The sequence below is a fragment of the Martes martes genome (genome assembly GCF_963455335.1).
Source record: "Martes martes genome assembly, chromosome: 2".
NCBI lineage: Eukaryota > Metazoa > Chordata > Mammalia > Carnivora > Mustelidae > Martes > Martes martes.
Genome location: NC_137889.1, coordinates 126,333,550 through 126,357,816, shown reverse-complemented (window position 1 = coordinate 126,357,816; position 24,267 = coordinate 126,333,550). Strand labels below are relative to the sequence as shown.

The 24,267-nt window shown below is 35.4% G+C and overlaps 2 protein-coding genes across 6 annotated transcripts in view; one reads left to right on the top strand and one right to left on the bottom strand.

Moving 5' to 3' along the window:
* On the bottom strand, window positions 1–21,961 carry LOC308338718 (UPF0462 protein C4orf33). Of its 4 annotated transcripts, XM_080796980.1 has the most exons (7): window positions 21,797–21,915; window positions 11,823–12,012; window positions 7,441–7,501; window positions 5,038–5,089; window positions 4,688–4,887; window positions 1,794–1,948; window positions 1–50 (listed from the first exon to the last, which is right to left on the bottom strand). In XM_080796980.1, exons 2-6 carry the CDS (start codon window positions 12,001–12,003, stop codon window positions 1,843–1,845), a joined length of 600 nt encoding a protein of 199 aa, XP_080653106.1. In that variant the 5' UTR covers window positions 12,004–12,012; window positions 21,797–21,915; the 3' UTR covers window positions 1–50; window positions 1,794–1,842. The 4 variants fall into 4 exon arrangements, with proteins under 4 accessions (XP_080653106.1, XP_080653105.1, XP_080653103.1 ...); XM_080796979.1 differs by lacking the exons at window positions 1–50; window positions 21,797–21,915 and adding an exon at window positions 21,944–21,961 and having other exon boundaries at window positions 155–1,948; XM_080796977.1 differs by lacking the exon at window positions 1–50 and having other exon boundaries at window positions 155–1,948; window positions 21,587–21,918.
* A 15-nt stretch (window positions 21,962–21,976) lies between these two features.
* The window catches only part of SCLT1 (sodium channel and clathrin linker 1), a 178,001-nt gene continuing 175,710 nt past the window's right edge, over window positions 21,977–24,267 (top strand). For both annotated transcript variants that reach the window (XM_080796975.1, XM_080796976.1), the window contains exon 1: window positions 21,977–22,622. In XM_080796975.1, coding sequence (XP_080653101.1) covers window positions 22,589–22,622 — 34 coding nt within the window. In that variant the 5' untranslated portion in view covers window positions 21,977–22,588. The remainder of the gene's footprint in view (window positions 22,623–24,267) is intronic.

Below are 24,267 nucleotides of genomic sequence, written 5' to 3'. Positions count from 1 at the left end.
CTCTTTGTTAGTGCCTTTCATGTTCTATTTGAAAAAAAAAAAATGTTTTTCTACCCTGATTATAAAGATTTTCTCCTAGAACTTTTTCATCTCATCAGTTACATTAATTTTTCTGTAGGCTGTTAAGTAGGGGTCAAGGTTTTGTTTTTGTTTTCATGATTTTTACAGTTATTCAATACCATTTGTTGAAAAGATTATCCTTTTCCTTTTTAAATACATTGGCACCTTTGTCAAAAATCAAAAGAACTGCATATTGTTCTCTTTCTGGTTTCTCCATTCTGTTACATTGATGTATTTGTCTAAATCTATGCCAAGGTTACACTGTCTTTATTAATTAAGCTTAGTAGTAAGTTTGGAAGTCAGATTGTATAAGTCCTCCAACTTTATTCTTTTTCAAAATTGTTTTGGCTATTTTGAGGTCACTTGCCTTTCCATATAAAATTGGAGTCAGTTTGTTAATTTATACTCCCCAAAAAGCCTTCTGTGATTTTTAACTGGGATTGTATTGAACCTATAGATCAATTTGGAATAGCAAATTAGGCAGCTTATTTTCTCCTATGTAAAGAAATCTATAGGTAGGCAGTCCAGATATGATACATTACTCTATTGCACTGTTTAGAACACAGGCCCTTTGCCTTACTGCTAAGGAGAACCTGGACTGTCTCCTCATTGATACAATATAGCTAGTGTGTTACCTCAGGTTTGAATTAGGCAATGCAGGAAAAAGGAGAGGGCAAAGGACAAAAGGTAAAACATGTATGGCAGCTGAATCTTTCATCTTTAAAACATCTTTTCTTGAAGTTCCACCTAACACTGCATACTCACATCTCATTAACCTGAACTGTTTTATCATATCATTTCTATCTGCAAAGGAATCTGGAAAAATGTTTTTGTGCAGTGACCCTAAAAATTCAAGTTCTGTTAGTAAAAAACAAGAGGATAAATTATATTGTTGGGTAGACAACTAGGTATTCTGTACAAGTAATAAAAGTTCTTTAAAAAAAAGTTCTCCTGAAAGACTGCTAATCTCTGAGATAAGAATGCTAGTGAAGGACCAGGTTTGGTGGAGAAATTCATAGGTGATATACTAGATGGCTTTAAACACTGAACTATATCACAACACAAAATTTGAAAAATTCTAGACCAGGAGTGTTTAATGTTTATAAAATAAAGTGAAGATATTTTGGCATCTGGTTTAACAGCATTAAGAAAATGTCATCTGTTTGTAAATGAAAGTAGAACCTGCTGCCCAAATTTAAGACTACTTCATTCCATTTCCTTCTACAGACTAAAAATAGTCTCAAGACATGAAAAACAGCTGGTTACATACATATGTATCTTAATGATGCCTTTACAGATGTGGATGTCCTGCTTATCTGAAATAGGTCATTGTTTTCAATCTACTTCAAGAATGCACAGAAGATTCCAAGTAAAGAATTACTGTACATTACATGGAACTTAAAAAAAAATGCACAAATAAGATGTTCCAGTGTCAGGCTGGCTGAGGCTTAGGGAGGTAGAAGAGAAATAATAGTGTTGGTTGATAGAGTCAGGGATATCTGGGGTGATGGAAATACAAAGCAAATAGAACATGATGGCTCCTAGACTGAATGACTCTGAGAAACATTTTCACTTTCTAGATAAAGTCATCTACAAACTTTCTATTTTCTTGTTAGTTCATATACAACTTGCTACAAAGATACTCTATTTTCACTGATCTCTATGAAAATAGTTGTTCTTGAAGTGTACTGGTGGTATTGTGATTAAAAAGATTATACATATTGTTGGTTTACCTTAAAAGATACAGAGAAGAAATGATTGGTATGGTCATCTACTATACTCCTATACATCAGGTTTCTCTATTAACCACAGCTCTGATTCTGGTTGTTTCCATTCTTCTCCAAGCAGTGTATTAAAACTGAAAGGCTTGAAGTATTCCAGACGATGGCTAAACACAAAGAAAAAGAAGGTGGGAACTGAAATGAATTATGCATTTGTAAAATAGTTGTCCTGAAGGGCTATTTATTTGTCACATTTGTGACAGAACATTATATTTTAAAAATACCAAAGGTAAGAGGAATTCTATGTGTAAAACTTTCTCACTCTTGCTATCAAACATTCAGCTCTGAAATTCACCCACATTTCAAAACACTCTCCTCTTAATTCTAGAAAAGCTCCCTCACAGCTGAGGGAAGAATTAAAAATCAACCCTCAAAACCTGACTCATTCTATCTAGCCTTAAACAAATATTATAGTCTTAGAGATGTTTTTACATTCAAATTTTGATATACTTTATATGCCATATAGATAATCATTTTAAGGTTTCAGCTCTGTAACTTAGAGGATAGACTACTTTGCCAAAGCAAGAGAGGTGAATGTAAAAAGGATTTAATCCTACTTATTTTCTTTCTAGGAAAACCATTTAAGTATTGTGGCTTAATGAGGAGACAAAGGCTTAACTAAATGTTACAGTGGGTCTCAGCTGTGCAGGAGATCATTCTGCCCTGACTCTACCTTGAACAATGGTATACTCATACTTTCATCTAGGGTAAGTCTCCAATAACTTATAAATGAGAAGCCTGAATACAGGAAGGCATTAGCTGGTGAAGAACCAGAGAAACAAGGCATCTTGTTTTGAGGGCCCTGAGTGAGTTGCATCTGGATTCCTTTCCCATTCTGCTCCCCTGACCAGGCTGAACCAGAATGAACCTGCTTTAGAGTCACACTATCAATCCAGAATTAAGAAGTTAAAGAAACCTCCAGTTATGAAATGAATAAATCACAGGGATAAAAAGTACAGCCTAGGTGTATGTTGTATGATTCTATATTAATACTTAAACCTCAGATGAAACATCCTTTAATTCCAATGTTAGAGAATATCTCCAGGGGCTTCTGGGTGGCTCAGTTGGTTGGGCCTCTGATTCTTAATTTCAGTTCAGGTCATGATCTCAGGGTTATGAGACCCAGCCCCACATCAGCTTCCACACTGAGCATGGAGCCTGCTTTAAGATCCTCTCTCTCCCTCTCCCTCTACCCTTCCTCCCAGTTCATGTGCATGTTCTCTAAAAGGAGAGAGAGAAAAAGAATATCTAGAATAGTTGGGAATCCATTGTCTACTAAATATCTTCAGTATTTGGGTATCCACTATCTACTGAGGCAATAACCATTCAAGTTTTGGGCACCTGCCTATCAGGAAGGAATCACAGATCAATATAAAGAGAATTTTCTACTTCCTCTCATTGGTAAATGTTTCTTGCTATTAAATAACTATCCTGAATAGTTCTGTTATAAAGGATAAAATAAATTATTTTTCATTACTTAAAAAAAAAAGTACAGCCTAGGGAATATACTCAATGGTATTAAAACAGCATTCATTGTACAGAGACTGATGGCAGTTATAGTTGTGAACATAGCGTAGTATATAGATTTGTTGAATCATTATTTTGTACACCTGAAACTAATATAACATTGTGTATCAACTTTACTTCAATTTTTAAAAAATTAAAACAATAAAAGAGGTTAGGGAAACAACAGAGATGGATAAGAGGTAGCAAGAAGAGAAAAGCAAAAGGGAAGGATAAGAAAAAGGGTTAGTACTGGGGATAAAAGCAAAGGGAAATGTGTGTCAGGCAGAATAAAGGAATAGACTAGAAAAGATAAAGGCAAAGTGAGTGAAGTAAGAGCATGACAGGAAGGAGAAAGCTAACAGGGAGAAGGACAGTATAGCACTTTCTAAAGGTAAAAAGACAGGAAAGTCAGTCTACCATGGGGCAAAGCTCACCAGGATTATCTCTGTTAGGCTCTTGTGAACAGGCAAACTCACCAGACTGGCCACCAAGCACACCCAGAGAGATACAGAGCAAGAATCTCAGCTTTCCCCAGGACAGCATTTGCCTTTACTGTGTTTACAGCAGTCCATGAAGCACTTAGAAAGCTGGCCAGGAGCTACATTCTCCTTAAGTGACAGCTTCGGGTGCAAAGAGCTAAGACTCAAACTGAGGAAGCGTAGGAGATACCTTAGCTTACATGTCTGCTGTGCCACAGGAGCCAGTATCTCTTGTGATAACAACTCCATTATTATAGTTTCTAGCATCCCCATGGGAAACAAGACTTCTAAAGAGAAATCCCAAAGACATGCTGCCCCTATCAGGTATTCAGAGTTTATTCATAATTCCTCTCAGATCAGAACCAATTTACCAATTAAGGGTCATTATTATGAAAGGCAAAATTGCCTAGAAATACAGTTGACATTTTTATCTTTATGAGGTTACCAGAGGAAATGAGCTAGAAAGTTAACTGAAGGTCACATTCTCAAACAGCAAGATAGGCTTTACTAACCCTTTACTCATACCAGAACACAGATGTCTCTGGCCATTTAGCTCTGAAAGGAATCATAAATGAGTTTGCAACAATATTTTGATACTTGCTGTTACAATACTCACTAAGTAAGACTTTTCTCATACCACTATGGAAATATAAGTGCTCTTCTGACAGCAGTAAGAGAAACTATGTCTGTTCAAAGTCAGTCTGTCAAGTATTTACTGAGGACCATCAGGGAACACATGACTCTATTAGGTATTTGAACACATAAGTTTTCTTGGAGTGAAAAATGTTACTACTGTTCTACCCATAATTAGTTTACAAAAAACTCAGAGTTGGAACCTATCTTCACTTAATTTCTACTTACAAATCAGGTTTTTGTCCTTGTTGCAGTTCACATTGAGGTATTGGGTAAAGAGCTTCGTAGTTTCTTTTATCTGTTGATCCATGAATTGCAAATGAATTGAATTTTGTCACATTTGGTGGAAAATAACTCCAAGGAAGATAAGCTCTGCCTTCCCATTTTGTCTCTCCTCTAGACACTTTGTATGACAGAGCAAGTTCTTGCTATAGAAACATGTGAAACACATAAGGTAAACTCAGATTTATACTTTAAACATTCTATTTAAGATATATATCTTATATATCTTTTACATATAACATATGTATCTTAAAGATTACATTTAAGGATTTTTTCTAATATTTTTATTTACTTACTTTCCAGACATTTCTTCTTCCAGAGAGTAAGAGCACCAAATGTTGTCCATGACTGTCAAAATTAAAATTTGTCATGAGTGTTTGAAAGAAACAAATGTTACCTTCTTTACTTTCCTTCATATCTGCAATATGTACATATAACTCAGTTTCCAAATAATTAAAAGATGCAATATGAATACTGGATAATTATAGGGAGTACCAGTGTGCTCAGTTACTGAGAAGTATCATCTTTGAGTTTATCATTTTTCAGACAACTGAAGTGAAATGCATAAAGCTACACATGTCCAGACTGCTTTTTATATTCTGTAAATAAAAATTTATATAAAAAAATACTTCAACTGGTTAGATGGTACAAAGTATGAAAAAGAGGTCGGGGGTACCATAGTATCTGTTACTCATAATAAAGCCCATTTCGAAAACTAAAGTACCCTAGAGAAAGCTGGCACCAATTTCAAAGTCTGAATCCAATAACTTCACTAAAGGTTACTTCTGTGAAAAAAAACCAAACAAACAACTATCTTGAAGTTCATTAGGAAGATAGAAAATAAAAACATAGATTGTCAAACACAAGTCAACAAGCTGAAGATTTTAATTTGTATCTATTCTCTTGCACAACCGTCCTCAACCTGCCTGCCTCTTGTATTTTCCTGCTTTTTACCATTAGTTTCAGACACTGATGACACTGATGACACATTTTCAAGATAAACAAAATATAACCTCATGTGGAATTCTATTAAGAGAGCATAATTGGGTTTAATCAGGTCAGTTAAAATCAAAGGATTTTAAGTAATTATATGAAGCAAATTTACTGTCAGTGGAAAAGACTGAACATTTCTACTCAGATGCTCTGTTGTGATCTTTTCAGGGAGGACTTCCCTTCAGTAAACTATTCTAACAGAAGACAAGTATTATTTTTCATTTAAAAGTTCTCTGCTTGTTTTTATTATTATTATTATGCAACTTTAAGAATATCCTAGGAGGGATAAAAGTCCTTGCAAATCAAAACAACAATATTCTTCATGTTGCTTTTCCAGAGGTTAATTAACTGTCACAGGAGTTCATTGTCAGAAGCAAAACCATAATAATTGATTAATAACTGTCCTGTAATATATGAAACCACATTACAGATTTTTAAACTTATTAATAATGTAACTTAAAAATATATTTTTAATTATTAATTTATACATGTTTATCACATAATTTTAAAACAAAAAAGAATCTAATTATCCTATTCATCCATTTTCACCTTGTAAAAATAAACTATTATCATCTAATGAAATTAAAACTAAGGATAAAAGTAGAATTCTAACACATCCAAGTTCTTAACTGCTTTCTAGACAAGTAATAAACCTATTTGCTTTAGCTTTTTCACCTGTTTGATGAAAATAATCACACAGCAGTTGAAGTTTTCTTACCTCACAAGACAGTTAAGTCATATTTTTCAATAAAAGATTCTGGCATGTTAGTTAAAAGGTGACAAAGATATATGATTATTCTCAAAAATATAATTGTGAACAGCTAAGCTTTCCACATTAGAATTAGCAAGAAATCAAACTAAGGGAAAAGAAAAATGATATCTAAAATATTTAAAACAACTGTTTGGGACTCTGCCTACCCTACAAAGGGACAGAGGCTACCGGATATTAGATACTGAGAGGTATTTAAAGGTCATTTAAAATGAAAAGTGGCAATACAAAGAAATATTTCATTACTAAATATTTTACTAACTTAGAATTTGTTATGTAGATAACAGGTAGGCATAAATTTACTTTTTCACATATGCAGGGAAAAGAGTAAAGTAAACAAAATAAACAGGGTTCCCAAATGACTGGTTAAATTTGAACAAAAGAGTCCAAGATTAATATTTTTAATAAGTCTAAAAACAACTATGTGTCATTTAATTTTTATCCCTGGCACTGAAGACAAGTGATGTAGTATACACTCAATAAATTAATGATGAATAAAGGAAAGAATACATAATTATATAATTATGCAACACATAAAATTTAAGTTTAATCTGGTTATTTAAAAAATTCCCTAAAAGAAACTAGTTCAATTCATTGTATTTATATCTCCCTTTATTTCTGAATAGGTAATTCATAATTATGCAAATTTCATAATAAGTAATGAGAGACAGTTTCTGTTATTTATAATGATTTTTCATTTTACAAAGACTTTCAATTTATTAGAAAACCAACCACATTAGTGAATTGAAAACAATATCAATGTAATATTTTCAAACATTCACAAAATATGTTTTACTTGAGAATAAAGAAGTATATATAATTCAGATTAGCATTCTTCCTTTTGGTTGAGCTTTTATTATGAACCATATAATTTATAACTAGAAATTAACTATATTCAAATTATGTAGCTGTGAGTTAGAAAAAATTTTATACTTACGGACAAAGTTCAACTTCTAAATACTGTTCAGTTATGTCATTCAAGAAAAATGCTTCCACAACTTTTGAAAACAGAGAGAAGACATACCAAGAAATTTAATTTTACTTCAGTAATAAATTATTTTTTTAGATTATAAAATGAATTAACTCATTATTTTTAACTATAATTCTATCTCATAAGAAAAGGGGAAAAGCAAATAAATACACATTGCCTGGAAGAAGAAATACATAGAAAATAAGTCATCAATTTTTCCCATATCAGATTGTCCTAAGATTTAAAATATTAATAAAGCCTAGTGTTGGGTGAGGTTCTTAAAGAAACGAATGTTATGGGACGCCTGGGTGGCTCAGTTGGTTAAGCAGCTGCCTTCGGCTCAGGTCATGATCCCAGCGTCCTGGGATCGAGTCCCACATCGGGCTCCTTGCTCCGCAGGGAGCCTGCTTCTCCCTCTGCCACTCTGTCTGCCTGTGCTCTCTCTCTCTCTCTCTCTGACAAAAAAATAAATAAAATCTTTAAAAAAAAAAAAAAAGAAACGAATGTTATTACACAGACTTTGAACCAGTTATCTTCTTCTAGGATTTAATCTTAAGAAATAATCAGAGAACTGGGAAAAGTAAGTATAATGCTATTCATCTAAGTATTGCTCAAAAATAGGGAATGATCTACATGGTTATTTCCTATGATATAAATAAAACTATTATACAGAAGAGCTGTTAAATAAATTGTGGAATTCATATATTGCATGCAATAGAATATAATGCAGTCATTACAATCAAATTTTTTTTGATATGGGAAGACATCCATGATATTTGATAAGCAGGCTACAGAAAAATAACCAAATGTACATGGAATAAGGATGTGCATGTGTGACCGTGTCTAGATGTCTCAAAGTATGCATACACACACAAGAAATGACTGGTTATCTCTGATGGAGGGAATACAGGTAGGTGATTTTTCTTATCTTTACAACTTCCTGGAGTTTTCTGAACATGTCATATTTTAAAGATTATTTAATTATGAAAGTAATATATATTTCTTATAAATGATTAAAACAATACAAACACACATGAAATAAAAAGTCAAAGTTCTTTTCTTCACACTTTCCTCTAACACCTGTCAACTTTTTCTGCCCTTCTATAACCTATTTAACCTGCATGGAATTTAAAAAATAAATATGGAATCATACTTGCCTACAACTTTCCTTTTTCACAAAAAAAAAAACTTCCCAGCATATAGAAACCTAATGCTTTTAAATTACTGCATAGTATTCTTCTATAGGATGTTATAATTTACTCACATAATCCTTTATGATATTTAGGTTGTTTCCAGTTTTCCATGTGTTATTTTTATAATAAAATGTCTAAGATATAGATACAGTTCCATCAACAGTTCAGAGTCTTGTCCCTAAACTAAGCCTTTTACCTACATAAGTTAGGATGCTTCCGTGATGCTTAATTTTATGTGTCAACTTTACCATGGTACCCACATGTCTGGCCAAACACTATTCTAGATGTTTCTATGAAGGTATTTTTTGGATGAGATTTAACATTTAAATCAGTAGACTTTTAGTGAAGCAGATTACCCTCCATAATGTGGCTGACTCTCATCCAATCAATCAGTTTCATCCAATTAATCATCCAAGCCTTAACAGAAAAAACAAAGACCTCCCCTGACCATGAAGGAATTCTGCCAGAGACCATAAGACTCAAACTGCAGTATCAGCTCCTCCTTAGGTCTCAAGTCTACTGCTCTAGCTGTGGATTTTGTACTTGCCAGCCTCCAAAACTGCATAAGCCAATTCCTTAAAATAAATCTTTCTCTTTCCCTATACACACACCACACACACACACACTCTCTCTCTCTCTCTCTCTCTCTTTTTTCTTTCTTTCTCTTTACCTCTCTCTCTCTCAGCCCTGTTTCATCTTCTAATTACTATTTTGCATAATCATCTTAAAATCATTTTTGCATCTTCTCTGTATTAAACACTGCATCAAATTCTGGAAGAACCTTAATTAGCTTACAATCTAATCAGATGTGAAAGTGGATACTCCTTTTTTTTTTTAAGATTTTATTTATTTATTTGAGAGAGAGAGATAGCAAGAGAAAGCAGGAGTGGGGCAGGGGGAGAGGGAGAAGCAGACTCCCCGCAGAGCAGGGAGCCCAATGCAGGACTCAATTCCAGGACCCTGGGATCATGACCAGACCCAAAAGCAGACATTTAAACCACTGAGCCACCCAGGTGCCCACCAAGTGGATACTCTTAATAAAAATACCAAGAGGGAAGGAGGTATGGATTGCTGCTACACGCACACACACAAAAAAAACAGACACTTAGCTCAAAAAAGTGGTTTAGGGAAGGATTCCTGGAGAGGGTGCTATCTAAGCTCCACCTGGAAAGATGAGTTGGAATTGGGGGAAGAAGAATGATGGAAAGGGCATTCCAGGGTGAGAGAGAAGTACAATCAAATGTACATGATTAGGAAATATCATTCCTTAAAGAACTAAAGCAGTTCGATCTTCCTAGGCAAACATTTCAATGCATAGAGAAGTAATGCTGCAAAGGAGAGTAAGGGGCTAGGTCATCAAAAATCTTATATAAAGATCATAATAAGAAGGGTGAAACTATCCTGAGAGGACAGGGAGCCTGAGAAGGTTTGCAAGGACCTGAATTATGAGTGAATTTTCATTTTAGATCAATCACTCTGGCTTCTAAGTGAAGGATGGATCTAAGGGTAAAAAGACTATAAAGGGTGCTTTGACTAGCCCAAGTAAAAGATCACAAAGGCCTAACCTATGATATGGAGAGTGTGAATGAAGAAGAGGTACTAACTAAATCAGAGAAACATTAAGGAGGCGAAGCTGGTAAGACTCATAAATAAATTCAAATATGGAGAGTGAGAGAAAAGGGTATCTTGGAAAGCTCTCATATTTCTCTATGTAGTAAACTGATGTATTATAGTGTTTGGACAACTAGGGAAAGAAGCAGGTTTATGAAAGAACTGGATGAGTTGAGTTTAGGACTTCTTGAGTTTGGTGTCTGTGATACCTCTAGTAGATAAGTCACATTAGTGTCTACACCAGCAGGTAGCTGGTATATACAAGTTCTGTATCAGTAAAACATAACATGTTTTACATATGATAAAAATTAACACTGACAAATACATGCTATACAGATGTTAGTATGGACTACAGGAACCATCAAAGGTTTCTTTAAAGAAATGAAACCTATATTAGACCTTGAACTAAGTGCATAAGAGACAGGGGATGGGGAATAGAATGAGAAAAGGTACACGGTTGAGAATATGCATGGATAATAAGACCATTAGCCTTTCAGAAGTCAAGTTTTTGGTTGACATATGATTCCGCTTACATATTGAATCTAGAAAACAAAACAAATGAGTAAACAAAAGGTAGAAATAGACCCATAAATACAGAAAAACTGAGGGCTGCCAGGGGGTGGGGAGAGTTAGGGGTACAGAGGGAAGGGGGATGGGCAACATGGGTGAAGGAGAGTGGGAGATACAGTCTTCCAGTCATGGAATGAATAAGTCACAGGGATCAAAGTCACAGCATAGGGAATATAGTCAGTGGTACTGTAACAGTGCTATGGAGACTGATGGTAACTACACTTGTGGTGAGCATAGCACAATGTAAAGACTTGTCAAATCACTATGTTGTAAAACTGAAACTAATGTAACACATTGTTATATTAAAAAAGAGCTTTTGATTGAATAGGATAGCCCAATTTATGAGTATTCTGAAAGCTTAAAGGAAGGGTTTGAATTTTATCTCAGAGATAGTTATGGTTTGCGATCTGAGGAGTGGAATCATAAAGAGTATTTCAGAAAGATAAGTTTGGTAGCTTAATTACGATACATTAGAAGGGGATCATAGAGCAAATCTGGCACAGTGTAATTTTATGGCAAGCCCTTTAGCTTTCATTTGACATGTGAGATTAACTGCCAGTATAAAATAAAAACTACATTTCATATTAAGGCTGACAATATTTCTATAATAAGTAAAACATCCCCAAACTTCCACAGAGAAGGTTTATAGGTTAAAGTAGCAATTCGAAGATACTTAAAGACAAAACAGAAATGCTGAACTCTCCTTAAAATAGGTGTCAGAAGTAAATGAAAGAAATATGGCAGCAATTTAAAAATCTGGATTTGTAATTGCCATTTTTCACTGTTCTAGTTACATAGCTTAAGTCACATAAGTGATGGTGAAAAAGAATGAGAGATTGGTAGAGAATGGAAGAAACTGCACGTCAGTTGCTCATAAGAGCACGCACTTCCTTACAGCAAGATAAAATAATAGTTCTAGGAGAGGTTATTATAAAGAGATTTATGTTTGCAGTAAAATACAGTACTTCCACTTACCTTCATAATTCCACAGTTCATTGTAAGGTTTTCCTGGTTCTCCAAGTGGGGCTGGAGGATCATTGAAAAATGGAGCACTAACTTCCATCATCACTCCTCCATCACCTGGATTCAGCCTGACAAACACTGGCTCATGCGTCACGGGAAAACCATCCCAAGTGTACTGAATTTTAAAATCCATCTGAAGACTCTAAAGGAAAACAAACAAACTCTTTAATGATTTACAAATGTTTCCTTAATTGGAAATGAAAATTTCAATGCCAAATAGCAGGCAGGAAGGCAGCAGAGTGACAAGAACATAGTTCTGAGAGTCAAAAGGCCATTTGTGTTATGGCAAACCATGGACAGGAGTTCTGTTGTAAAATAGGTTTTTGGATCTAAAAGCTTTAGAACTAAGTCTAGATCCAGCTCAAGGTACCTTGTAAAGAGTATATCAAAATCATTTATTTTATTTTTTCAATGTTCCAAGATTCACTATTTATGCATCACACCCAGTGTTCCATGTAATATGTGCCCTCCTTAATACCCACCACCAGGCTCACCCAACCGCCCACTCTTTTCCCCTCCAAAACCCTCAGTTTGTTTCTCAGTTCACAATCTTTCAACAAAAAAACTATAATTAAGTCCACCAATGACACTGTCCATACACTTAATAACTATAAACATTATGAGTTTCTATGTCATCATTTGTCTTTTATTCTAAAATGTGCAGGTGTCTGAATTATTGGATCCCTTGGGAATCAAGATCTTTCTAATAAAATTCAATCTGATTAAAAAAATAACTCTATAAGTCATCAGAAGCACTTCTGCTAACACTTGTTTCTTTGGCTAAAACCCTTTCTTTTTAGGGTGGGAGTTGCAGGGCAGGAGGTACTCCAACCATTTCAAAGTTAATAGAGTTTAATATTGTCTTCCTTGGTCTCAGGGTACAGATTTTCTTAGCTACTTCAATTGTTGAAATTTCACATGTTAAATGACCACGTTTGGTTAATCCTTTATCTCCCAGTTAAGAAATGGGAATGGAATTTATCATTTAAACTTTGAAATAGACTAAATACATTTGATACAAGCAGTATTTGCATTTTTAATTTTTTTCTAAGGATTAACTAGACATCCATAGCATTCTAGTAATAAAATTACATTTTTTATGAAACACTATGTATCAGGAATTTTATAAACATTATCTCACTTAATTTCACAACAAACTTGCAGAGGAACTGTTTTTATCCTCATTACAAATGAAGAAACAGATTTGTCCAAGGTCACAAGGTTGGCAAATCATGAAACTGAATCAATGTAGTCATGTTTTCCCAGCTGAAGACATTTCAGGAATCTTCAAGGAGATGCAAACCTCCTTTTAAGAGTGGTAGAGTCCCCAAATCATACAAGGTCCTTATGTCTTGTTCAGAAGATAATCTTGATTAGTAACAATGTTATTTTCAGACTTAAATTTCCCTTATCTGAAGTCTTTGAATGCATTTCCTTGCCTCATATGTTATTTTTACTGCAAATAAGTTAAGTTTTGGATAAATTTATTTCAATGAATAGATACTACTAGGTACCAATCATTGGGAGATCCAAATATATAAGCTCTGTCGCACACAGGAATCCAAGATCTTTGAAAACCTTTTTCTAAAGTATATAGCTCTTCCTAATTTTTACTACATGTTAACAAATTTTAATTGATAACCTCAAAAATTTTAAAATAATTCTGGTATTACAACCCATTTGCAACTAATAGTATTTGAGAAGAGGATATATTTAGTAATTTATATTCTTTATTATTAAAGTAAGCTCAATGAGTGATAGGATTGTATAAATTGATTCTGATTTTTGTAGAATTTAGTACTGATTTATATGGAATAAAAACCTCCATAATAAACTGATCTTCTTTAGTTGAAATATCAAGGTACATTCTTCATACATAAATGGGTAAACTTCTATCCCAAATTTTGGTACTAGTAAGTATCATCTTGAAGCACACAAGAAGAAATAAGAATAAATCAAGCTGTTAGAAAAGCTGATTAAATCTGATTCTTATACCAATATGCTGAGAGAAAACGCTATTCTCCTAACTTGGAGCTTGACAATCCTGGCAAAATATAATTTAGCAATTAGGAAGTTTTGACAGATTCACTCATTCTCCACAGAACCACCATATCAACAAAAATACTGTACACATTAAAAGGATCCCTATCTTAATCAGTAGGGTTTCCACTAGGGAATTTCCAACTTCTGGCTCTTCGAGGCAATCATCTCTACGTCCACATGGAATTAAAGCATATCCAGTGATTAGATCCTAAAAATGGCCTGTCAATTCCATGCACACATGTGTTCAGAGTGAGGTGTATTTTATAGCTTCAAATTAATTCAAAATGTAATCTTACCTGAAAGTTAAGAAGAAATTAAATAAAAAGCATAGCTACTCTTGTTGAGAGTATAAGGTAGTGATACCTTAAGATTTTCTACTGGCCCTTTTCCCTGATTTTTTTGAGCAGTGTTTAAAATTACTGTAAAAAATTTTGACCAGACTTCCATCAGCATGGAGGAGTGCCATGGCTGACATGCCCAAGGGTAGAATGTAATTTTGGCTTTAACTGCATAAAATGGCTTTAGTTTCCTATTAGAATGGCAAATGTGTTAATTTGCCTAAAGAACAATTATGTTAATCCAAGTGTGCATACTATTTATAACAAATATAACTTAAAAAGTATAGTCCTGCCCACTAGTTTACAATGTAATCTAAAGATAACATGGACCGAGACAGAAACAACTGATTCTCCTTTCAACTTCCCAGGGATACTGAGAACTGTCTCCTGAAGCTTAATTCTCATGACCTCTCAATTTTTTTGTCTGCACATGTGCTCATATGAAGTAAAGACAATTCTACCGTCAATGTCCTTTGTGACCTGTGTTAGTGTGCACCCCCTGCTCTACTTCCTGTCATTCCCTACTGCCTATACATTGCTCTGTTTTGATTCACAGCATTATACCACATGACATATTTGTTTATTGTCTCCTCATTCCCAACTAGAATGCCTGTAAGTAATAGGAACTCATTACTTATTTGTCAAGTGACAAATCTTAGTCTCTGGATCCAAAATTTCATGATTCTAAAAAATCAGCTGTGTTTGTGGTATCACTCTCTTTCAACCAAAACAACTATAAATAACTAAGGTGATATATCTAGAAACTTCCTTTCAGTTTAGTTTATCAAAAGTTTATTGACTACTCACTTCTTTTGAGTACCATACCAGGTGCTAGGGAAATTAAGTATAAGCCCACCAAGAGTTAGAGATGATTCTCATGTAGCTAACCAACCAAGTCTCATGTAGCTAAACCAGCTAGGTCTATTATCAATCGGTTCATTTTGTAGTCCAATTTAATAAGGTTGGATCTATATACCAAACTAAATTTTAAATGAGTCAAAGATTTACAAATAAAAACCAAATTTTTTAAAAAATGAATTTTTAAAGGTGATCTTATAGTAGAAAAGTCTTTTAAAATATAATCCCAAACCCACAAGACATAAAAGAAAAGAGTGATACATTTGGCTGCATAAAAATAACAAAACTGAAAGCAGAAGTCTGCTTATACCCACCAAAAGAAAAGCCCACCGTTACAAAATCAAAAGATAGTTTTGGGAAAAAATATCTGCAACATGTATTTCAGACAAATAAGTAACTTCTTTAATGTTTAAAGGTCTCCTAGAAATCAATAAGGAAAAAGATCAATATCCCAGTGGAAAAATGGGAAAAAAACAGTTCACAGAAAATAAATGCAAAATTTTCAACCTCACTTATGATAGAAATATAAATTAAAACAATAATAAATTACTATTTTCACCAACTGGAAAGCTTGAGAACATGTTGTGATATGAGGACTGAGAAACAATCACATTATTATTGTTGAGACATAACTGGTACAGCCTCTGGGAAGAGCAATCCCTTAAAATCTATCAAAACAAAAAAATGCAAATATCCTTTGATTCAATAATTCTAGTTCTAGGAGTTATTACACCTGCACATATTCAAAATGACATAAGTATAAAAATATTCACTGCGACATTGTCTACAATAACAAAATATCTTAAGCAATTTAAATACCCATCAGCAGAGGATAGGTAAGGAATTTATGCTATATCATGGAATGAATTACTATGTAACTGCTAAAAAAGAGTGAAGCAGCTCTATATATATCTAAAGTATATTAAGTGAGAACAGCAAGGTGCAAAAAGTATGAATTTATTTTATTAAAAAAGAAGACTATTTGCATCTATGCTTGTGAAAGTATACACTATCCCAGGAAGCATATACAAGAAACCAGTGATGGCAGTGGTTATCTATTTTGAGAGAATTATCTACTTGAGACAACAGAGCAAGGGAGGCTTACTTTCAACTGTTGGTACTAAAAACAAAACTACCTGGATTTTATACTATGACAGACACTATTAAAAAACAAGTGAATACTTTAAATATATTTTTGTAAAGTTCACTTTATGGCTGGATCTCTCAGAGTATGCAATATACCTCTTCTCTATATTATATATGCTGAACATTACTGAAATGTCAGAATGAATACTGGGAATATTATTGAAGGAATATATTCATTCAAAGTGATCACCAGCCTATTACACAATTTTGATGTTGGTTGTTCAGACTTTCTTAAAAGAATGTTTATTGCTAATTTGTGTTTTTCCACATTTTAACCTCTACTCTCCAAATTACTCTTTCATCAAAAAAAGTCACAATTTTTAAATTATTTTCATGCTTGTCTGTATTATGGAAAGGCCTTATAGAAGGAAGTAAAGGAAGAGAAATGAGAAAGAACTGCAGAGCACTAAGTGCCTGGGAGACGAAAAACATTCCACAAAGGTTAAAATTAGGAAGTTATGGAAAAGATGTTTTCTCAACACAACGTTTTACAAGTAAAATTTCCAAATTCCTCTATTCACAAAATATTCTTTAGTTTCCTACAATAATTATTTTTCAGTTTGCATTCTGCTTCCACCTGCACCCCTACCTTCTAAGAAAAATGGAGAAATGAGGAAGTGAGCTGGAAAGCAGGAGTAAACTGTTCCATTAGAAGAAGCTGCTGAAAAATAAGTTAGCAGAGAAAAAGCTAACAAGACTCGGTGAAAGTGCAAGTAATGACCGAAGAAACAACGTGTAACAAGAAGAGAACACAGACCAGGAAGTTCTTTACCTTGCTCCACTCAGCTCGCTGCGTTCTGCAGAGGTGACTGGAGAGCCTTGGGCTCCTTCCAGATGCCTATACAGGCTGGGGCCAGGACTTGGAGGACTGAAGCTGACTCTACCAGGTTTTTGCCCGACCCTGGCTGGCTCAGTGGCTTAAAGCCTCTGCTCAGGTTATGATATCAGGTTCCTGGAATAGAGCCCCACATGAGGCTCTCTGCTCAGCAGAGAGCCTGCTTCTCCCCATCTCTCTCTGCCTGCCTCTCTGCCTACTTGTGATCTCTGTCAAATAAATAAATAAAATCTTATGAAGAAAAAAAGGAGCCTTAAAAAAAAAATAAAGAAAAATGTGAAAGGACCACCAGAAAACATCTGAACTCTTAATTCTACTGAAACTTGAGTGGTTTTCTAGATGGAGAAGAAAGGGTAATTCAGTAATATAAACACTGTGTAACAATCTTAAAATGAACTGTAAATCATTAAGATTACAATAGAACACATACAGCAATAATTCACTTAATGTAACTAAAGGTTAACTGGCGATAAAAGCAAAATTGTAAATTAATTATATTACACTGGCCGTAAACAATATTACCCTAAATGTAAATGATATTACACTACTGGGAGGCATATACATAGCGGTTAAGGATTGTGACATTTTAATGCCTAGATTCAAATTCCAATTCAGACACTTTCCATCTATGATCATCATCAACAAGTTACTGTAAAGAGGATTTTGTAAGTGGAGATACATATATATATACCTATATACACACTGTACACTATGTGTATATATATATTTATCATAGTGCCTAGCATGTATGTAGTAAATACTCAGAAAAGATAAGCTGTTATTATTAAAGTATATACAGGTTTGCTTAAAGAAAATATTTCTCAGATGCCTGTCGGTTAAATAAGTCAGTTAAGTGTCTGTCTTTTGGCCCAGGTCATGATCTCAGGGTCCTGGGATTGAGTCCTACATTGGGCTCCTTGCTCTGCAGAGAGTCTGCCTCTCCTTCTGCCCCTCATCAGGCTCATGTTCTCTCTCACTCTCAAATTAATAAATAAAATCTTAAAAAAAATAAATTTAAAAAAAGGAAATATTTCTCTGTCTCAAATCACTAAAATTACATGTTTCTTAAGTGCTTTTCCTATATAAAACTAGACACAAGGCAGGATAGTCTAACTGACCCTTGATATAATAAAATATGGTTAAGTGCTCCAGAGATGTACAACATGGTTCTGGTTGGTTCAGTCTTACTTATCCTAGTAGCTTCAGCATTTATCAACCTATTTTCCTTTATTTAGTGTCTCTTTCACCCAAGACAGTGTGAACTTATTGTTTCTACACAGGATTAAAGGTAAGTAAATTCATAAAACAGTCATACATAAACTTTTAAACTTCTCTGTCCGGTTTGACCAGCAAACCCTCAGATAGTGGATGAAAAGATTACTCCATACACCTTAACAGGAGAAAGGAGAGGTCTGGGCACGAGAAGCCCTAGCAGAGAAAGGCCTTGTGCCAAATTTTGTCTCCACTTTTATTGTGGTCTTAGCAATACATCAGGTGTAAGCGCAAAGTAAGGAAGAAAGTGTAACTTTAATGGTCAGGATAATAACATATGGAGCAGCGTGTGATAAGGGTGAGGAGGCAAGGAGTTCGTGAAGTACGTGACCACCACAGGGGCTTGTTTTTCTTCAAAACCTAAATATTGACTCCCTTGATGAGGACCTTGAGCAGCAGTAAGAATTTGGCCATTTTCAGCCAAGAAACTTCAAAGGAGACCCAGTGTTCAGGCACTCCTCCTTTGTTTTTCAATTAGTCTCATCCAGGGAGGCACATACAAGTCAGATTTTGTCTATCCAAGCACTGTGAATTCCCACACTTCTCAGGAAAAGGTAATAATTTACAGAACTACAGTATTTCCAAGTAATAGAATCACTGTGTATTTTGGTTGCTGAAAGTTCCCAAAATGTCTATAGGATCTGTGGGTTTAATTCGGCAAGGAGTCACTACACCTGAACTTCACAGCTACTCTGAGAATACCATGCATATTCTATCTGTTTAAGTAAAGTCATCACAATTTTCTCCTGATCTGCAAGAGCAGATATTACATTAGCTTGTAGCCATTATTCAAATATTGTCCAGGTAAAGTATTACACTATACCATATGAAATTGCAGAAAATCACAATTTCACATGGCTCAGCCTAAATATATTTTGCTCAAAACACACTTTTGAAAATCTCTTTGGGGGAAAATAGCTTTTGTATTCATTTTTGTTTTATTTTTGTTTTCTAAAAATCACTTTTGGTGGGAGAGGGAAATAAGGAGTTATTGTTCAAGAGATATAGAGTTTCAGTCAGGCAAGATGAAAGAGTTCTAGAGATGTGCTGTACAACAATGTGCATATAGTTAAGACTGCTGAATTGTGCACATGAAAATCTGAGAGTAGATTTCATATCATTTTTATACAAGAATCATAATAATAAAAAAGACAAGCTTAAAACAGACAGCTCCCCATTTCTAGGCCATGCTTCTCTTGGCTGGTTAAAATAAACGTAATTATTTATTTTATTTATTTATTTATTTATGAGAGAGAGAGAGAGAGAGAGAGAGAGAATGTGCGCAGAAATGGAAAAGCAGAGGGAGAGGGACAACCAGACTCGATGCTGAATGCAGAGCCCCATGTGGGGCTTGATCCCAGGACTCGGAGATCACGACCTGAGCTGAAATCAAGAGTTGGACACAACTGACTGAGTCACCCAGGTGCCACTAAAATAAACATAATTATTATGTTTATGTTTATTTTTATTTATTTATTTTTATTACTTTTATTTATGTTATTATTAAGAGCTTTTTAAAAATCTCTTTTTTATGGCATTTAATTACATCAGAGAATGTTTCATATGGTTTTGACCCTGGCTTAAATTTCCAACTTTATATTCTTCATGATGATTTCCACATGGTACTGGATGCTCAATGTCAATTTATTATAAAAATTATTATTAGTAAAAGCTATCAATTTTCAAGAGTTTTCTTATTGAAGAAATATATCTAACATAAAAACATGAAATTGGGGCTAGAGCATGGTTAAACCCATACTAAGTAATTTTTCTCCCACTTCTCATTCCTTGTATTTAGTTACACTAATAGATACTTTCCAAGCACATCCACTGAATTCTTTAAATTCATTCCTTCATCAGATATTTACTGAACGCTTATTGAAGTACCAGGCACTCTGTTGGAGCCTGGAGACAAACTACAAAACAATACGATTTTTGACTGAAGGAAGAAGCATGAAGTATTAAGGAAACACCTTTTTTGGCAAAGTGGGTAGAGGACACGAAGGAACCTTTAAAAGCAAGCAACACTAGAGGGAATACTTAAAGGATGAGTGGAAGCTTAACAATTTTGTTTAATAAGGATGAAAAATATTTTCAAAAAAACTCCACTGAAATACAAAAATCAGCAGAATCTTGTAAACCAGCTCCCCAAACTTCAAATCCCAAAACTGTAGTTTGTATTGAACTTGACCATATAAGCCAAATAGTTCAAGTACAGAGATAAAAATTCCAACTTCAGATATTTATTTTACACAATGGAAAGACCACTCATAATTTATATCCAGAAGGTTCTCTTTGCTTTCACCAAGAGTAATGTAACTTATCAATTTATACTGTAAATATAGAATTAAGTTTATAACTGTTTGGTGCCAAATTAAACTACGATATGACAATATACAGATTTAAATGTAGGAGAACTTAAACACAAGCCCCTTGGGAAGTCAGTGAGGAGTTCATGAAAAAAATCATACACTGACCTTCGAAAAAGAGTTGAAGTTTGCCCACTCAATCTCTCCTTCCAGTAAATTTTTTGTATTAACTTCATGGCCACCAAAAACCAGATCAAGTTCAATCTTCACTGACACAAAACTAAACTTTTTAAAAAATGATTTTTAGATATATCTCCATATGTAACAGCCAGTCTTTAGAGGAAGGGACCACCTCATTCTCTCAGTAGTGAGTATGGAGAAAGCTTCAGGACTTCAAATACCTAACCCGACACAGCTGGACACATTTTAAAAATTTCTTAATACATTCTGCTAACATTACTTCCTTTATGTAAGAGTCTGCTACAGGACAAGAAAACAAATTGTTAAAGAGAAAGCCAAATGGAGCGACCTCTTGACCTGTTTAGTGAAACTTCAATAAAAACACACAATCTATTAAAAAGAACTAACACTAGTGGCTAGCTTCAAGTTAACATTTTCACTGCTAGTGTTGAAATTTCCCCCAGAATTAAGATAAAGCTTAAACCCAGACAAAATCAATTTTTAATACTGGAAATTGTCATTTACCCCCGAATATAAAGTTTTGCCTATTTTTTTCTGGAAAAAAAAAAGTAACTTTTTTTTCTTCTTTTCGAGGAAGCAAAGTTATTCTAAAGAAATAACTGGTGAGTTTGCAGGATCTTTGGAGTGCCTTTAACTACATGCCGTATTGATACAGTTAAATATTTAAACAGCTATTTCCTTCCTCTAAAAGACCCCAAAGAGGCAAGATCGTACTTAGCTGCTGGAGTTCAAGCCCATAATCAAAAATCCTCGGGAGGGTCAGCCTTGGTGGTGGGCTCTGAAGCCTTCCAGTCTGGGTTCCGCCACCAGCCGCAGAAATCTACTTATTTTCCACCCACTCTTTGGCTAGCGGGTTCTCCCAGTCCAGAAGTGCCAAGTATCAGAGATCCTGGGAGCATTTAAAATATGTATTAGATGCCCTACCTACGTTTACATCTTCGGGATTTTCTTTAAAAACACACACACAAACACCGGGCTCCAACACAGGAACACACAAGCCAGCGAGCTTCCCCACTGGCTCGCTAGTGGCTCAACCCGCTGTTACCCAGGTTCTCAGATCTCGGTCCTTACCTTGACAAATAGCCAATGGCGTGTAAGGACTCTAGGAAGCGCGATGGCGTAAGCGTGGACGTCCACGTGATGACGCAGACGGCGTTACCGTCTCCAAGGAGCGGTCCGGGGCACCGGTTTCAAAGTCGCAGGGCGGGCCGAGTGGACTTCCGCTGCTGGCCTCGGGTTTCCCCGCCGTCCTGGAGTCAACCCCGCACCCCAAACGCTCCTCCAAGGACGCCGCCACCCGGCTACTTGCCGGCTCCTTCAGCTGTCTCCTAAATGGCCCGACACGACCTCGAGTGACCTGCGGGACGCCTGTAGCCATCCGCGTCCCGGTTTTACCCGACTGGGATTCGGGTGGCCGTGGCACAAAATTCACTTGGCGGGTCCCCAGCCGAGCTGAAATCTGAAGTCTGTTGCCTGAGCGAGGGGCTGGGCTGGGACTCGGGAGAAGGCGGCGCGGCGGGGAAGCCGCGTGAGTAGGATGCTGATTACACCGCCCGAGTGCTTGACAACCTCCGGAGTGTTGCTTTAGTTTTGTTTTCCCGAACAGCGAGTTCTGGGGTTTTTCTTTTTTGGTGATGGTGGTGCTGTTGGGGTTTTGTTTATTTTTGTCTTGAAGAAAGTGAAGGTGGTGAAATCTCCAAACTAAATTCTATCGAAATGGCCACAGAAATCGACTTTCTGAGAGATCAAAGTAAGCTCCGTATTCCTTTATTGAGAATTCTTACATGTAAGGTTTAATGTCGTCATTGCTGACCAGCAAATGTTTTTCTAATGCTTGCTTGTTGCATGGAAATTTGTAAAAACTTAAGTTAGCTTTACAAAAAGCTTGGTAGTATGTGTGAGGATGTGTATATACTTAAGCAAAACCGTTTGGTAAATCCTTGTAAGATTCCTTAAGCTTACATGGGACTCTCCTAGACACTAAACATGGTTGTTTTGCTCCTCGCATGCTCTGGAGATGTTAGAGGGCTAATGGCCAGGAATAGTTTCCAAGTCTGCCATTAGAACCTGGAGGCACAGTTCTGGCCATTTGTAAAGAGATGTTTATTGAACTCCTCCTGTTTTTAGTTATGTGCCAGGCTCTCTACAGGCAGAGCTGTTTCAAAGATGAGGAGAGCAATTCTACCCTCCAGGAATTTAATTTGGGGAAGGAAATACGTAAATTCCATACACTGAAGTGGCAGCAAGTGCTAACTCTTTTGCCTCCGTTTCCTCATAGGTTGTTGGAATGATTAAATGAGTATTAAAATCTGTAAAGGATTTATAATACCTGACAGTAAACAAATGTGCTCAACAAATATTAACTATTACAGGATTATTAACTGTGGTCAAGGAAGGTGCCATTTGGCCTGAAACTTGAAGTAATAATATGAATTTACTAGATAAAGAACTGTGTAGATATCCCAAATAGAATAGTATATTCAGCGTTGAGGGGATTACGAATATGTTTGTTAAAGACTTGGAGAATGTTGGTTTATATGGAATGTGGTTTATATAGGCAAATACCAGGTGGAGCTGAAAGGGATGAATGGGGCTGGATAGTCAAGGGCCTTGTCTGCTGCTCTATGTGGAGTTTGGACCATTGTGCAGGTTATCAGAATCACTGAAAGGAATTCACTTGAGAGTAGCATGATCAAATTGTGATTTGGAAAGCCTGGTGTGACTCTTATGAGGAATATGCATTATAGCAGAGCACGGTTAGGTGACTTAGCATACTGGTAAGAAGTGAACTAAGGTAGTACAGTGAGATTGGAGATTAGGGAATTTGAGAGAATAAGGTAGAGGGCAACTGAGGTTTTTGCTTTAAACAACAGGGAAGGTGGGAAAAAAGTGCTAAGTACCATTTTGGAAGCTTTAGAAACCAGTGGTTAAGAACTCAGCTTCTTGATTCAGTCTGTCTAGGTTCGTATCCTGGCTTTATCTCTTTTCAGGTCTTTGACCTTTCGCAAGTTACTTAGCTCCTCTGTGCCTCAGTTTTCTCATTTGTAAAATGGGAAGAATAGCACAATAATCCTCATGGGTTGTAAGGATTAAATGAGATGATGTAAATAAAGCATGGTTTCTAGTACATATTAAGTACACTATATATGTTATCTAAAATTATTGATGCATCATAATGATCCTATAATATTAGCGTTATTTCTCAAGTTTGAAGTGGTAATATCTGCCACCCTACAAGGAAGACTGGCTGGCCACCATCTTGCGTGGTGGGAGACAACAGTTTGGTGATGAGTTTGGTTGGGATGGGGAGGATACCTGAGTCACTCAAACTATGAGTTTTGGAGGAATGAGCCAGCCATTTTTTCCTTTTAACTGAACCCGGTGTGCCAGTTACA